General features: G+C 36.3%; 2 protein-coding genes across 3 annotated transcripts; one reads left to right on the top strand and one right to left on the bottom strand.

Annotated features, from left to right (window-relative positions):
* The first annotated feature begins 1342 nt into the window (after positions 1-1342).
* LOC140767242 (uncharacterized) lies at positions 1343-3763 on the top strand. Of its 2 annotated transcripts, none has more exons than XM_073107088.1 (4): positions 1343-1532; positions 1848-2104; positions 2387-2838; positions 3268-3763. In XM_073107088.1, the coding sequence occupies exons 1-4, from the start codon at positions 1423-1425 to the stop codon at positions 3526-3528; spliced, it is 1080 nt and encodes a 359-aa protein (XP_072963189.1). In that variant the 5' UTR covers positions 1343-1422; the 3' UTR covers positions 3529-3763. The 2 variants fall into 2 exon arrangements, with proteins under 2 accessions (XP_072963189.1, XP_072963190.1); XM_073107089.1 differs by having other exon boundaries at positions 1379-1532; positions 1853-2104.
* Positions 3764-4656: 893 nt separating this feature from the next.
* Positions 4657-16711, bottom strand: LOC140766691 (villin-5-like). Its single transcript, XM_073106239.1, has 23 exons — positions 16576-16711; positions 15194-15315; positions 14456-14555; positions 13860-13928; positions 13538-13780; positions 13297-13474; positions 13082-13214; positions 12747-12909; positions 12248-12395; positions 12052-12152; positions 11522-11677; positions 9894-9962; positions 9737-9805; positions 9477-9614; positions 9022-9150; positions 7530-7677; positions 7378-7388; positions 7141-7281; positions 6899-7024; positions 6674-6739; positions 5652-5970; positions 5364-5566; positions 4657-5290 (listed from the first exon to the last, which is right to left on the bottom strand). The coding sequence occupies exons 2-23, from the start codon at positions 15247-15249 to the stop codon at positions 5177-5179; spliced, it is 2880 nt and encodes a 959-aa protein (XP_072962340.1). The 5' UTR covers positions 15250-15315; positions 16576-16711; the 3' UTR covers positions 4657-5176.
* Positions 16712-16915: the final 204 nt, after the last annotated feature.

Raw genomic sequence — 16915 nt, 5'->3', positions numbered from 1 at the left:
AATATAATATTTTATTAATGAGATCACAAATCTATATGCTAATCATAGTCTTTTATGATATATATAGTTTAAATAGTCAGGCTAATCCTCCTAACAAACGGACCAGAGTCTCATATTGAGTTAATTTAAGGTAAAGAAATTTTCACTGTCACTGAAAAAAATAAAAATTTATAGAACCCATAATCTATTAAATTGATTTAGATTTTTCATTCAAACAAATCCTAAGACTTGGAAGAGCAAAATAATGTGCATTGGAGAGGGACCCAAATTCTAGATGCAAGGAAATGAGTTTTTCCACAAGTTGCATAATTCTAAAATTAAGACCATTCCATATTATTGAATTATTTCCCCCACCTAACATTAATTATCCAAAATAAATAAGACAGAGTAGTTGATATCTTCTTCAAATGATAGTCTCTACAGTAATCATACTTCAGAATCAAAATTAGTTGATAATTGTATAATATTTTATTAACGATAGTCTTTCGAAGGGAAGACCTTTTAGGTCTTCCTCTCGGAGTTTTGGAAGCTCTCTTCTTATCGATCTAAAATAAGCTTCGACGCGTTCTCCGTATTAATTGTCTTATAAAGTTGTAACGACTTACCCTTCACTTTCTCCGTTCTCGGTCCTTCCTTCGGAGCTCTTTCTTTTTGGTCAAAAAAAAAAAGATACTACACTAAACAAAGTTTTAGGTATCATTAATAAAAGTATTTACAAATATTTAGTTGGCCCACTTTGCATAGATTTTTTTTTCTTAAAAGGAAGATCATTATATTATTTATAGTAGTAGTAGCCACCATGATCATATTTCTTGACATTATATCAAGAAATTAATCTAGAAGAGGTGTCTTGAGGACAATTACGATTTAAAAACCCACCTTAATTAATGACCTCTTCCTAGGATAATTATCTTCTAATTATAGCTTAGGAGAGAGTTAAAATAAATCCACTATTAGTCATGGATAAAAACGTCGGTATCGGTTCCAAGAATTAGAATATATATATATAACGACTGATAGTTTCGAGTCTATGAAAGCAACCTCTTCAGCAACGACGTAGGATTCAATCAGTTCACAAAGAAAGAATCCAAAGATAGATCCAAGATTTATGTTCATCGATTAAATATCTTGTAGAGTTGATCCCAAAAGTCAACAGGTTGGCTGGGCAATTTATTTTGTCAACCGCCACCTCAGGAGGGACTAAATCAACCTCTAAATGTTCTTTTTTTAACCAAGATTAGATAAAATCCGACGGTCCGAATTCGTAGGAAGAATCCAAAAGGCCCATTCTTTCTGATTCGTTTGGCTTCTTCTATATAAGAGTATAGAATTAGAAAATAGTAGTAGGATTACAAGTTTACAACCATTTCCATATTGTAGAATATTTTAAGCATTCAATCAAGAGCTCTGCCAATTGCCACCATGGAAGGAGGAGAGCAGAAGAGGAAGGTGGTGGTGGTCGGCGGCGGGATGGCCGGCGGTCTCCTCGCCAAGAACTTGCAGTTTGCTGCGGATGTTGTTCTGATCGATCCGTGAGAGTCTCAACTTCTCATAATGTTGTTCAAAATTGTGTCTTTTTTGTTTTTAGAGGATTAGATTCCTCTTGTTCTTGTTGATTGTTTTTCTTCATGGGTCTGCTATGAGAGTTTTTGTGAGAACTGTTGATTAGTTTTAGGCATGTTGGTTTTGTGTAGATTGATCTAAACTAGAGTTACATCCATATATTTGTTGCATTTAGGATCAAATTAGAGTAAAGAAACAAAAGAAAAAGAGATCATTTTGACATTTTAGGGCAAGATATATTGCAGAAATTTTCTTTTCCTGACCTAATTTTTAATTTTTGCTAGGAAAGAGTATTATGAGATCACTTGGGCAGATCTGAGATCAATGGTGGAGCCATCATTTGCAGAGAGAATACTGATCAAGCACTCACAATACCTTGTCAATGGGACTGTCATCACTTCCCCTGCAATCAATGTAACCGAGAGAGAGGTCTTGATAGACGAGGGCCGCACGGTCCCATACGATTATCTGGTCATCGCCACCGGCCATGCCGACTCCGTTCCACAGAGCAAGAACGACAGGATCAATCAGTTCCAAGAAGGCATGTTTTGTTATCATCTGTTCTTTGTTCATGCATTTTAGTTTGATTTGATTTCTAAATTTTACTCGTTATCTCTCGTTGGCGCGATACATAGTAGCATATAATTGAACAATTTTCGTGATGTCAGTTGCGCGTGTTAGTATATACCAACCTTGTTTATTTCTGCAAGTATAGTTGTCTAATATGGACTAGCAATCTATATGTTGTAGTTTGGTGTTTAATTGCAATACATTCTTCTTTTCAAATTGTTGATGAACTTAAGATTATCATGTCAAATTTCAGACAACAAGAAGATCAAATCATCCAGCTCTATCCTAATCATTGGAGGCGGTCCGACGGGAGTTGAACTTGCTGGAGAGATTGCTACTGACTACCCTGAGAAGAAGGTGACTCTTGTTCATAAAGGATCAAGATTGCTGGAATTTATCGGGCCGAAAGCTTCTGCAAAGGCTCACAAATGGTTGAAATCAAAGAGAGTGGAAGTACTCTTAGAACAAACAGTTGATGTCGATTACGTATCAGAAGGTACCAGAGAGTTCAAAACATCAGCTGGAAAATCCATCACAGCAGATTGCTACTTTGTTTGTGTCGGCAAGCCAGTGGGCTCGCAGTGGCTGAAGGAAAGTATCTTAAGTGAAAGCTTGGATGATTATGGTAGATTGATGGTTGATCAGAATCTAAGAGTCAAAGGTCGATCGAATATTTTCGCCATCGGAGACATCACTGATGTTCGTGTAAGTGTCGAAGTTTTATACAAATTTTCTCTCAATCTTGTAGTTTATTTTGCAATTATAATCGACATTCTTTAAACATACTAAGATCATTTCAACCTATTGGTTTACCAGTTGCTTTTCATATGTAGTAGATAATATCTGGCTAGAAATTCAGATAGATCCAAGAAAAGGCTTCTCTAGATTTAGATTGATATTGAGTACCATAGGATATATTAATCAGCCCCGTATTACTTTCAGAATAATCTTTGAAGTCTCTGAGCAAACTTGTTCAGGGAATTGTCTAGGTCCTCTTTTATCTAGCAAATCAAATTGATTGTAATGTTTTAATCATAAAACAACTGGAATAAACTAGAAAGACTCTTCATGACCTAATCAAATAAGATTTATCATGTATTCGAAACCTAGTTCTGACTCGTGTTTTATGAGCAGGAAATTAAACAAGGATATCTAGCTATAAATCATGCAATGATGGTAACTAAGAACTTGAAGCTTTTGATGAATGGAGAAGAAGAAAGCAAGCTGGCCATCTACAAACCTCCTACTTCAACTATAGCAATGGTCTCCTTAGGAAGGAAATCTGGAATCATGCAGCTTCCATTCACGACAATCGGTGGCCGCTTGCCTGGATGGATCAAATCCAAGGACTTATTTGTGGGAAAAACTAGGAAAGCAATGGGTATAACCTCCTAATTCCATTAAAAATTATTAGAGATTATACATATATATATGTATGCATATGATTGAGGTGATATTATAGATTCTTCCATGGAGTGTTGTTAGTGTCTCAGTTTTGTCATCTTTTGTGTATGATTATGGAGTGGTTATATGGACAGTTTATAGCTTGTATTAAGTTTTGTACATGGCCTGAATTGATTGGAATAAAGTTTTAGTTGGTGCTTAATATCATCCTGGTCTTTTTGTTACTCATATGGGTACAATTAATCCACTATTTTATTAGCTTTTGTGGCATTCATAGAAAATTGAGATGGAAAAATAATAATATTTGCCATCCATGCTGATAATGATTTGCATGTAACTTTCTTTAACCAGTTTTCATGCTCATTAACATCATAAAACAATTTCATCAGAAAAAAAAGGAAAAAAAAACATCATACATCAGATAACAAGAAGAATAAATCCTATGTCCATTTACCTTAAATACAGAGATATCAGCAGATTTCTCACAATTTGCAAGTTAGGATCTCGAATATATATTGTTTTGCCCGATTTTAACTTACCCTCGTGTACTTTAAATTTAAACGGTTTAACCCTCTATGCCCTAGACGGCTAGACTAAATTAAGATTGTTAGATTTTCTATCCAAAACTAATTTTGCGCGAGGAACCACCCCTACTATTATTGGTGTCAATGTTTTTTGTCAAGTAGCTAATGGATCAAACTACTTCTATCATCATCAAATCAGACTCTATTTCTTTATTTTTACAGCCCTATTAACAGTTGGTTGACTAGCTTAAATTAGTTTGGATCACCATAAGGATTAATACTTGAAGTTTAAAATACATAAAGATGCGAAATATAAACTGGAGTTAACCTTATCTAGCAATACAAACTGGATTGGTCTTCTTGTGATGAAGAGGAAAAGATATTAGAATAGGCATCAGTTGGACTACAAATTTCCATGGCATACGATTCTTTGCTCCCATTTGATGCATGTCACAGATGAATTGGAAATCACTAAGGACAATGAAACATCACCATGGTACTGAAATATCAATGATGGATCATGTGGTATAAAGTTCAAGAAAGGAACTTTAGCCACACACAGACAAAACATGCAAGTGAGAATAATTCCAAGATGTATGGAAGTTGCACACACAAAGAATCAAACTTTATTGATCAAACAAACCAAAGGTGCAAGCTGGTTTCCAACCACATATGCTCTACACTGCTGTACATAGTTTTCAATCTCTCGACGACATAAATATGACTTCATACTCTAGGAGAAAGCTTTTACCTTCGGAAACAATCGTTAAGCAAAGAAAATTGCCCGGGGAGAAAAAAAATGCAAGCTCACAACCAAACCTGTGACCTTAGAAAAGAATAACTCAACAGCTAATAGAAAAGCTGAAAACAAGGGAAAAAAATGGTAGACCTAAGATGGGTGACGATATGAAACATTTGGGAGCATTAGCAGTTAAAAAGCCAATGATTTTTCCCCCTCATATCTATTTATGGGTCCCTTGACCCAGACAAACTGACCTTTCAGGGACTAATCACATCATTAACTAAAAGAGAGCAGGTGTGTCATACACTTAGGCAGGCCATAACCATCGTCTGTGCTAAGGGTCAAAATGGAAACCTCCAAACATCCAATAGTCTTAGAACAGTTGAAGAGCCATCTTGAGCCTGCTCTGCTTCCACTTGGGTAGCTTCGAGAAAGCTTCCTTTGTCATGCCAAACTTTTCTTTAAACTCAGATGAAGATAAATAAGTCTGCATTTATTTGGAGGAAAGATTAGCTCTTAAAATAGGCCAAGGTAATTGAGTCAGAAGGTAAACGATTTACCTCTCGCTTTGTCACATCAATTTCTGTGACAGGATCAGTAGACGTGGTTTTTAGGCGTTCATAGGGGAAAGTTGGGAGCCCTTCTTCGTCTTCAGGCTCATCCTCCTTTACATCTTCCTGTATTGTGAGAGCTTCAATTCTACTGCTCATTGAGTTCTCCTTGGCATTTGCCTCTGGTTTTGGTTTGTTTGCCTCAGGGCTCACTTTAACCAAAAGAATGGAAAAGGTTATTTTTCCACTACAGATGCATCTATTTGCTGTTAGAAGAGTGTGCTCACATACATATACCTTTCAATGATTTTGGTATAAGAGTTTGCGCAGGCCGGTCAAAAGAAGAAGTAAGTGCAGCAATTGCTGCTGACTTAGGTGCCAGTGTAGCAGAATCAGGTGTTACTGATTTGGGATAAAGTTTTCTGACTACTGGAGGAGGGGTTGAAAGATTTCTGGCATTTGGATTTTCAAAGTTGGCAGCCAGTGCAGTAAAGGCAGGAGATCTTCCTCTAACACGAACACGTTCAGGGCTAAAGGACATGCTTCGGGAGCGCTGAGATTTATCTGGTACACTAGACCTTCCTCCATATGATGTTGGTGTCCTCCGTTTGGGTTTCTGAGAGCAACAGCAGAAATCTAATCAGTTTGGTAATTCCAATAATAACATTCTTCAAGGAAAGATATTTGAAATTTTGAAGCAGAGCATGAACATATTCAGTAACAGACATGCTAAAATAATGAAGCTAAAGTGTTGATAAATAATTTAATATTGCAGTTCTGATTGATAAAAACTAATAGCAGGATGTAACTTTGACCCTTACTGTCAATATCTCTAAATCAGGAATTCAAACTTATAAATATTTCAAACTTACAAAACTTCAAAATTTGGATAAGAACACTACTATAGTGCAGAGTTAAGCCTGTGGATTCTAGGAAAGAATGGAACCTGAGTGTTTTGTTGATTACCAAGGGAAGAAAGAAATAGTCAAAGAATTCCTATACAAAATGCAACTAATACAGCTGCATGCCATCTCTCTAGTCAATAAAAGGAAAAGGCAAGTCGTATAGGAGTAACAATGTAAACACCTCAATACAAGATGAACAACTATCTCACAGCCAATAAAGCATGAATTTTATAAACTATTTAAGTATTTTTGTCTTCCTCTGGCATTAACAGATGTAAATTGATCCCTTAGAATTCCTCTCACCATGTTTTCTCAATTTTATCCATATATCCTATTAAAATTACAAACCAAATATATGTTTACCATTGTGATGAATAATATATTAATATTAGGTTCATATATATGGCATCTTACATCAAGTGCTGGTGTTCCTCCATTCTTCACTATAGCAAGCTTCCTCTGGAATGAATTACCGTGCATCTGCAACAAAAAGAAGTTTGAGAGCCACATGGTACATACATAAACTATATTGTAAAACTATAACCAACAAGAACAAAGTCAAAGATAAACATGTAAGGTTGACTGGAAAGGCTCTGGATCAAAGATTTCAAGAACTTCTTCTTTATGATGAATACTTACTGCTGATTTTGCAGAGTCCCAGGTAAAGAACCGCGTAAAGAACGGTGGTTCACTTCCTTCCGTAACAACATACAGTGGAGTTTCTCGAGATAGGTTCTCCATAAGAAAATCGAGCTCAAGAAATTTCTGGTGAAAGTAGAAAAATAAAACTATAATAAACCAAAAAGATGTCCACAAAGCAAAATATGAAAATTGACTAGAATGTAAAATTTTTCTATGAAGCTATCATATATGCCATATACCTCTCCAATGTTCAAAGCTTGTAATCTATGCTTTGAATCCACCTGCTGTCCAACCCAGACAAAGATGTCTGAATGACTGTCCAGAATGAATATATCTTCTGTCATCAGATCATCTTGAGTGAAGTTGAATATTTCTATGACCTGCAAGCACAACATAGCAAAATATAACAGCTTCATACTTTATATATTGAATAAAAATAGAAAACAAAAGGATATGACAGATGCTCCTATGCACACCTTCAGACTGCCTTCATAGCACCATTTGCATATCATAACAAGTTTGTTCAACAAAACAAAGCATGCAAAAGATTAGCCAGACATGTAGGAGAATATCTACTATCCAACATATAATGAGTCCACAAATCCTAAAAAATAAATTTTGCACTTACCTTTCGAGAAAGTGCAAGATAAAAGGTGAGGATCATTTTCTTGTTCTCTCCCAATCTTATGACTAGGGTATTCAGATTTTCCTCCTAATAAACTCCAAAACTGCTCAGTTTCTGTTCCTTCTTTTTGTGGTTTAGACTGCAGATTTGGCTGCACAGATAAATAACATACCAAAATAAGTAAGAAAATATTAGTCTCACCATGCAAACGAATATGTGAAACTACAAAATGTCAAAATTTCTTTACGAATGCTTTTGAATGTGGACTTGGGTAAAAATATTTTAAAAGGAGCAAATTCAGCAAGAAATCCTGCTTGGAAACTTCTTCATAGTAGGCTAGAAGTATAGAACATCTTTGGTTCATTTCATATATATCAACTTCTGAAGGAATGAAAAAGAAAACCGTTGGACATTGCTGACTGTCAGAAATTTCTGCCCATATCAGATGACATATATTAGTTAATGAAATTTAGGAGAAACTAAGGGGGTCGCCCTTTGGGAATTTTCCTTGCACTAAAGTAAGTGCCACATCAGAAAATTGCACTACTGCATAATCCCATGTACATAAACTGTGCTTAACGCAACTAAATTTGGTTATTCTCAATAAAAGCTAATGCATGCCAGCACTTGAGATTGGAAAAGTAAATGAAGAGAATTATTATCATACAAATTACAGGTACAGCTTTCAACTTCTCTGAAGTGTTATGCATTTTATAGATGGACCATGCCGACCACCGGTCTTGCCGCAAAGAGGGAGAGAAAAAAGAGGAAGACTACTCACCTTCACTCTTCGACTTCGTTGCTGACGTTTCACCGGTCATTCACGTGCCGGAGAGCGCCGTGGGTGAAGGTGTCACCGCATTCCATGCGGGTGCCCTAGCCCTAGCCCTAGCCCTAACCCGAGGAGGAAGAAGACCTCGGTTGGATCATGGCGGGTGAAAGACTTAAGTTGCGAAGGTCTTCTTCCTCCTTAGGCTAGGGCTAGGGCATCTACATAGAATGCAACGGCACCTTCATCGACAAAGCTCTCTGGCAGCAAACGACAGGCAACGATGGCGGCAACGAAAGCTCGACGATGAGCGGATTGCCGCTAGAAGGTGTGTTGTGCAGCATTCCTTGTGCCACATACCAGTACGCCACCGACACAATAAGTGCCGACCAGCACGACCATCATTGATTATATATGAGAATGCAACATTTAATTAATAATGTGCTGACTCTTTTAATAATTTTACATATTAAAGCAATATTTAGAAAATGAGACATGAATGTAAGGTCAAAAGTTTCATGCCAATAGTAAAAACTAGGAGTGTGTAAAACTAGTTTTCCATCCAATTTGTTCAAGGAGTTAAGGACTAAAAATCATTATGCAAAACAATTATAGGTATGAAATGAAACTCCAAGACGGCATAAACTCTATGAATCATAACATATAATTTGAAAAGAAACATTCATGAAAGTTTATGTACTAATAATGAGGAAGATCTTATCAGACCTTAATCACATCTAGCTGCCTTTCAATCAGCTCTTGGTCCACTGAGGTGCTAAGGCTTCCGGACCATGTAAAAACAGTATTCCCATCATGTAGTATGTAGCAGTAAGATGAATTCAGAGATGATGCTACCTGATCAAAGTAAAATATAGAATCATCACAAGATTTAGATAGCAGCAAAATCAACTAAGATAGAATTGCTAGGCCTTGTTTGGTTTGAGACTAAACTCCGAACTCGATTAGTTAGTCTTATTACTTAGTCTTGATTTTTTTTAAAAGTAAACTTGATTAGATATAAAAAAAAATAAAAAGATATTTAGTTACTGGACCAGTTTAAGAGTCCCTGAACTAGTTAGAGGGGGTCCTTAAACTCAAAACAAATAAGGCCTTATATACTTATGTAAAACATATCAAGTAATATTAAAAATAAATTATAAAGATAAATTCAGGCAGTATACCGGTTCAACTTGAATGGCTTGCATATTATCTGGTCCTGAACCTTGAACTCGAAAAAGAGCAATTCCGTCTTCTGAATATGTATCATCATCAATGGCATTTTCAGTAACAAAGTTCTTATACCCAGAACTAACACCCCCCTACAATAACAAAAATATACATCAGAAAACATGATGTGCTAAAATCAAACTATTTTACAGCATAAATCTTTGGGAAAAAGAAAAAGAAAGTGAAGTCCCAATCCTAAGATAGTAAGGTTGACCTTGTATACAACAAAGCTCTGGAATATAGAGAAGAATTGAATTGATTCCTTTCCCTCATAAAGGCGAGCCTGTAAGTAACCATGAAACTATTAGATCACACATATATTAAAAACACATCTAGTGAAGTCCAGAGCAGGAACCAAAATGATGAATTACCTGAACAGCCTGCGACTTTACAGATTCAACAATCTTGCTAGCAAGTGAGATAGATGCAGTCCTCTCCTCCTGTAACCAACAGATGTGCTTTAGTACATGCAATGTGTAAAAAGTGTAAATTCAGTTTGAAGCTGCTTCATTTGGATATAGACCCGTAAAGGATAGTCTAATGGATCTCTTTAGCAGCCACTTTACCAAATAAAAAAATTGAAGTTTGAGAAGAAGAAAGAGAGGAGAAGAGGAGAAAGAGATTAAAGAGGAATTTAAGATTTCTTTTTCAAATCCCATCAAAAGGTTTTTTTCTTTCATTTTCGTTAGTATTTCTTTTGTTTTACAGGTTATAAACTAATATGGGTTGTATAAATTATAGATCTAGTTAATTTTGCTAGATTTATCAATTGCAAAGGTCTGTCCTTCTACATAGATCTAGCATTTTTGCTGCCACTTTTAAAGCTAGCATCCATCTTCCTTCTCATAATAAGATGTTTATCAGAATAAGTTCTATACAAATGGATTTACACATGCATTATAGTTAATCAATTTCAGATCTTTGACAAAAAACCGTCTCATCCTTTTCACTCTAAAATAAAGAACCTACCGATTGAATAGACATAACATGGCTCCATATATGTATCAAATCTGTCTAATGGTTAGTTCGTAAAATCTTTTCTGCATCTATAAATGATAACTTGGCTCAGACCAAATAGTTGTTGCTGGTGCACATGACTTGGACAAATTCAAATGCATGTCAGCCACTGCTTTAGAAAAAGGAGCATCCAATGTTGAAAAGGGTTCCTACAGGGCTACAGACACGACCCCCTCTTACCATAATTGGATCACAGAGTACTTCTGGCTTTTCCTTAGTTTTATGGCATGCAAAGAATAATACATATTTCACAAGTGACCAGAACAATGTAGAGCTTCTTGATGAGAGCTTATGTTCATATACTTGTTTTGACACCACGTCTTTTGCGAAAGATACTGACACCTTTTTTTGAGCAAAAACACTAAAATTTAAGAAGGTGCTTTAGGCTCTTAGCTATTATTGGTTGCCTAGTTTGCAGTAGTCCAGCAGTGAATTCTGGAACATAGTTCTCCATATGAGCATCTCCTATCAATTACATAGAAGAAACTACTTATTTCATCCAAAAAATAAGGACATATAATAATTTAATTGTCTGCAATTTTCTCCAACTTTCTGCAAATTATTAGTGAGTATGTATGGGCTTGATGTTTTGTTTCGAGAAAGTCGGACACCGCAAAGCAGAGAAAGAAGAAAATGAACAATAAGACAAAAGACTCAAGCTTCCGATATAGGATCATCTAAAAAGAACGAGTAGATCATTGTCATTAACTCATCCCAATCTTCCTTTATAAAGTAATCAATATAATGATGATGCAACCCTTTCAAAATTCCGATTTTCTTCATTTGTTACTATCTACAATTGAATATTGGGAAGCACACCTTTCCTGTCAAGACTTTACTATCAAAAAGATGCTAAATGTGGGTTGATTGAGCTCAGTTCACAAGTTAGTTATAACCTACAGCAGGATATCAGAAAGTATAAGTGATTTTCTTATCAAGGTAATTACTATCAGAAAAGATGCTAAAAGGAACAAAGATTTACCTGGATGCTCTTCTTCCCAAACCAAGTGCCAATAAGATATTCCTCTTTATCATCTCCAGGATATGTATATTGAAAAACATAGCAGTCTCCACTATAAAACTTCGTTTGGTCAGAAGATGAAAGTAGAGTCTTTTCCTTGCCATTTACTCGCCAAACCTGTGAGGTTTGAAGAAACTTGATTTAGCATATAATCCATGTTGCAAAATCAGGCCAAAGGACTCCATGGCATTGAATTTACTCATTTAGACATGAAGAAGGAAAGTATGCATTTACCCATCCAGAAGTGCATGTTTGCAAAACTTTGCAGAGTGAAAATGCTTATATCCCCTTCCAAATAGGTCCTTAAATGAAAATAGTTATTGGGTAATTTCAAAGTTATGTGAACTTATGAAGGCAATTTCAGTTCTGAATTTTTAAGAGGATGTATAAAAAAAATGACTTTGGAGAGGCAAATGGCAAAAGCTTTAAATTGCTGACCAGCTTCTGTCCCTATTATGATATCTATGGAAGGAAAAGGAACAAGGAAACACCTGTAAGTTGCCTGTACAGTCGATATATGGTTGAGGCTCTTCTTTTACCGGGGCAGCTTTCATAAGGCCCTTAACGTTCAATCCTTGGCGTTTGAGAAGTGCTGCAGAAAGAAAGTAAATCAGCTCTCAGATGCAACAAACATCATTAAGGTATGTACTTCAATGAGATGAAGAGGACACAAATTTACTCACTAACCTGCAACTTTGCCTCTTCCTTCCTCAGATACAGCCACATCAGTTGTTTGCGGCCACTTATCAAACTTTGATTTAAACATTACAGTCTCAAATCCCTCTATTATGCGGATAATATAGGCTTTTGGTCGGCTAGCCTCATTAAGTAATTCCTACAAAGGAAAATAGATACAATGTCATATGGCTGTACAAAACAAACCAAATGGCTAAAGAAAATACAGAGAGCATGTTGAATCCCCAGCCACCAGATCCATGAAATATTTCTCGCTAGTGCTACTTGAATTAGTAGAGGAAAATCTTGAAGGGACTACAAAGACTATTGATCTAATAAACCTGCTACTTATGGGATAACAACAGTCAATCTAAAATGATGACTTTAAGTTAGGTTATTGAACCATCCTCATCTTTAGGCTCCTTTCATCCTTCACACAGGAGTGAAATATTACACATGAATCTTATTCAGTCATACAAAGATATTTTAACCAAGAAATTAGGAGATTTACTTCCGCAGCAGCACTTGCACTTTTTCTATCTTCTAATGATGTATTTCTGCCCGTCCACACAAAGATTTCGACACCACTGTCTAGCAGGTAACACTTGTCTGTCTCTAGCAACTCTCTTGTTAATGTTTCGCAATCGACAGGAACCTTTTGTCCTTTATTGACACTATAAAGAAAAAAAAAAAGAGCAATCAGAAAGAAGAAGCATCGCTTAATATATATTAAAAGCATCAGAGTATGCTTTGGAGTTTGGATAAGATTTAGAGAAGAATGAAAAATGCGCCACTGACAAACTTAAATAACTAGTTTCCAGATAGGAGCTCAGGACAATAAGTTACCAGAGCAATTTTGCCGTAAAGGTCTCATCTTTTCCGTTATCCTCAGAGATTGCCTTCCTTGGTAGAGGAGCAAAGCCACCAAAGAAACCCCAAAACTCACCCGCATCGGCGTCAGCCATCAATTTCCCATCCTCTGTGGGAGACAATCTAGATTATCAAGTCTGGAAATTTAACTTAAAACCACTCAGTTAGGTTTTTGGACAGAGTCAACTTACCAACAGCTGCAACCTCGCATTTCCCCTCATGGTAAGTGTCTTTAATATACTGCACAACTTCAAGAGCTTTAGCCCTCTCTTGAATAGATGAGTTGGACCCATTAAATTGGAAAATCTTGGACTCTGTATCCAGAATGAATATGTCATCATGATTGAGGGACGACCGAGCAAAAGGAACCTGATGAAAGCAGAAAGTCAGAAAACTCAAATAAGTTAAAGGTAGCGTTGATGTATGGCATACCTCTTTCACATGGACAACATGCTTTCCTTTGCAGACAAATAAACGTGTAACATGTTCACGCTCATTGATTTCAGTATGCTTGAAACCAGATGCCACCCCACCTTGCTGCGGTATAATACATGGTTTGAAATAGGAAAGGAACTTCTCAGTCTCATTACCCTGTACTTCGCGATATTGAACAGCACGCCCCCCTAGGGCTGCATCCAATTCTACAGTTTTAATTGCAGCTGTCCCAGCTTCATCCTGTATGAATTTAATTTAATGGTAAGTAACATGTTGCAGATTTACAATCACATAGTGTTTGTATCAATGAATAGCTGACCTGACTAGTATCTTTACCAAGCCAGTAGTGGATGTCATGGCGGAGAGAACCATTTTTTAAGGCAGATGTCTGTTGAAAAAACAAGAAACTATGATGTAAAGGTACATAAAAGAAAAGTTCGAGTCTATAGAGACTTAGAATTATGAACATTTTTATCTACCTATGTGCATGTCAAATATTCAAGGAAATGATAAAGTTAACATTGTGAAAAATGGACAAGGCCAACAAAAAGGCATGTGTCACGAGATGCTGGAAATAACACATGTTATCATCAAGAATTAAATACTGCAACCTTGACAGAATAGTTTGCACTTTGTAGAAGCAGCATAATACTACAGGAATCATCTTATCAAAATTAAACAACAAAAACATGAATGGAGCATGCATATTACGATTCTTCTTCAGTGAAAAGTGTCATAACATACTGGAAAAGAAAAAAGAACACTATATTCTGGTTCTGAGAAGCTGATGAAATAACGATACAGGAAATGCAAACCCAATTTATCGAAATGAATATTTTAAGATATAAGGTTCATGAATAAAATCCTAGCCAAAGAAAAATAATTTACATATTAATAGTAAGTTCAATAAGGTACCTTTAAAATTACATATGAATCTCCAGTGAAAAATTTTCCACAAGAAGACTTTGGCACAGGAACTGGGCGGAAATTTTCAATGCGCCATATCTCCAATCCACTGAGAGAATTAAGGATTATAATTGTAACACTATAATGCAGAGTAATGCAAGGGCAAAGGAAGTTAATAATGATCACACAAGAAGGGAAACAACAAGAAGCACTCTACCACATATCTAAACTTTTCATTGTTCTCATGCTAATATTGAGCATAACACATGTAACTTATTTTGTGACTGGTTTAAGAAGGAGACTTTCACCATGATTCTTAATCTTCTAACTAGCATTTATCATATCCTTTTAAGTTCAATAATTAGTTATAAGAAATCTTGTCTTTCTTTTGGCGCAAATCCTCTGACCTGCACATGATTAAAATATTTCTAACAGCCATCAAAAGCTACTATCTTGGATTTACGCAGGATGCTTAGGTTTTAGATGCTTTCTTGATTATTATAGCTTCAATCAGAAAATTTCTACTAATCCACTCAATAAATGTTAGATAATTCAAGCAGTAGAAGTCTACTGAGAAGCTTTTATCCAGATCTAAATTAAAAGGCTACTATAAGACAGTTGTCTGACATAATATTTATGTAAAAGTTCATATTTTCTGACCAAGTGTTGTCTGCAAATAACATATGTAGAACAATCTAGTAACTACTAATCAAGCTAGTCTATAGCAAAGTAGCAAAACAAGGATACGCCTTCTGTCCAGCCCCTTGAAAAGCAGAGTCTAAGTCCTTCAGAGACACAGCCATATTGCCCTTGCTCCTTTGGAAATTACTTTTGGGTGACTTTGCTTTCAAAAGAGAAGAAAATGTATGCTGCAAGAAGACATTCATAGACAAATGAAGAGTTAGTATGAAGTCCACTCAATAGAGAAATAGATTATAAAAAATGGCAAAGTTCATTAAATTTGAAAGCATTTAAGTCAAGCTAAATCTCCTGTGAGGGCACAAAACCAATATTCTAGCATAACCATAAAAAGCATGAGAAATCAGACAATTCAGGACTAAGAACATCAAACTGAAGAATATTGTAACCGATAAAGACTACATGTGAAATGGTTATATAGGAGATCCCTGGTTAGATGGCTTGTAACAAATAGAGTTAGAAAGGATATGTTTTGCCTCAAAAGATTGAAGTAAGTTATCCAAACAAGGCAAAGTCAGGGCTGAAAAGAACTTTGAAAGTCTTTGATGTAGAAGAAGAAAAATTCTTGACAAGAATCTAAAGGTTACTTAGATATCCAAGAACACTGTTTCACAGATAATGCATGCAGCCATAAGTCTCAAGGATAGAGAAATGCTTATATATGAGAAATGTCACAATGCCGAATTTTACGCTGCTTCCACCCAACAGAGGCAATAAATGCCCAAAGTATACTCCCACAAATCACTTTCTGCTGAAAAACCTTCATAACAACCTGAGAATATGAAACTCATAGGAACACCACCAAGCACACATCAGATGGCCATTAAAATAGCTAGATTACAGTCTAGATACTGAATGCCGAACTGCAGGGAACCAAACGAGTTGATAAAATCCATAATAAGTGGCTTGGCAACTAAACCAAATTCAGCAACCTCCATGATAGTTCTTGCATTCCACAAGCATCCTTGCCACCCATATACTGAATTACGAAATTGCAGACGATTCAAAATTTCCTCAGATGCAATTGTAAAAAGAATATGCATGGAACAGTCGATTTCAACGGTCATCACGATGCACAAAGATTTAAGCTTTTTCTTATCGTTTAGCTAAAATGTCGAGAACCGAAACCAGCATCCTTCGCATCAAAATGAGATCTTTTTACAATCATCAGCTAGAATCCCAAAAATTGGATCCAAACACGAGGAGAAACTCTCATCGATCGATACCCATACCTTCGCCGCACCCCCAGGGCTCCCCATCTCGTTTCCACAACCAGATCGGTCCCCCGGAGCCAAGGGACGAGCGACCAATAACCAAAACTACTCTAATTTGGTTCAACTCCCTCGAATTAAAGACACCCACGTCTCCAACGACCAAAGCACGATTAAAAAATTCCGGAAAACATCGAGAAACAAATAAAAAAATCTCACCTCAGGGACTCGAGCGGAACGGAGAGGGTAGGATAGAAACTTTGGAGAACTCTTAATTGATCGATCTCGTAGGAGAAGGAAGAGAAGGGAGTGAGAGGAAAAGGTCACGCCCGAGAAAAAAGGGGGGGAAAAAGAATAAAAGAAAGCGAGGGAGGCGAATGATGGGAGTGAGGCGTGCTTATCGCTAATGGTAGCGAACGGAGAAGACCCAGGGATGGACTGAAATTTAATTATAAATTCTTCCTCCTTTTTCCTGGAAGGGCTTTTCTGCAAAATTATCGACAGTATTCACGCTCCTCTCTAATTTACATAAAATTCGGGTTTCTTTTCGAAGTTATTT

Source organism: Typha angustifolia, chromosome 9 (assembly GCF_048772165.1).
Source record: "Typha angustifolia cultivar Huaian chromosome 9, ASM4877216v1, whole genome shotgun sequence".
Classification (NCBI taxonomy): Eukaryota; Viridiplantae; Streptophyta; class Magnoliopsida; order Poales; family Typhaceae; genus Typha; species Typha angustifolia.
The sequence above is the reverse complement of the archived record's forward strand: the minus strand, read 5'-3'. Positions and strand labels throughout refer to the sequence as shown.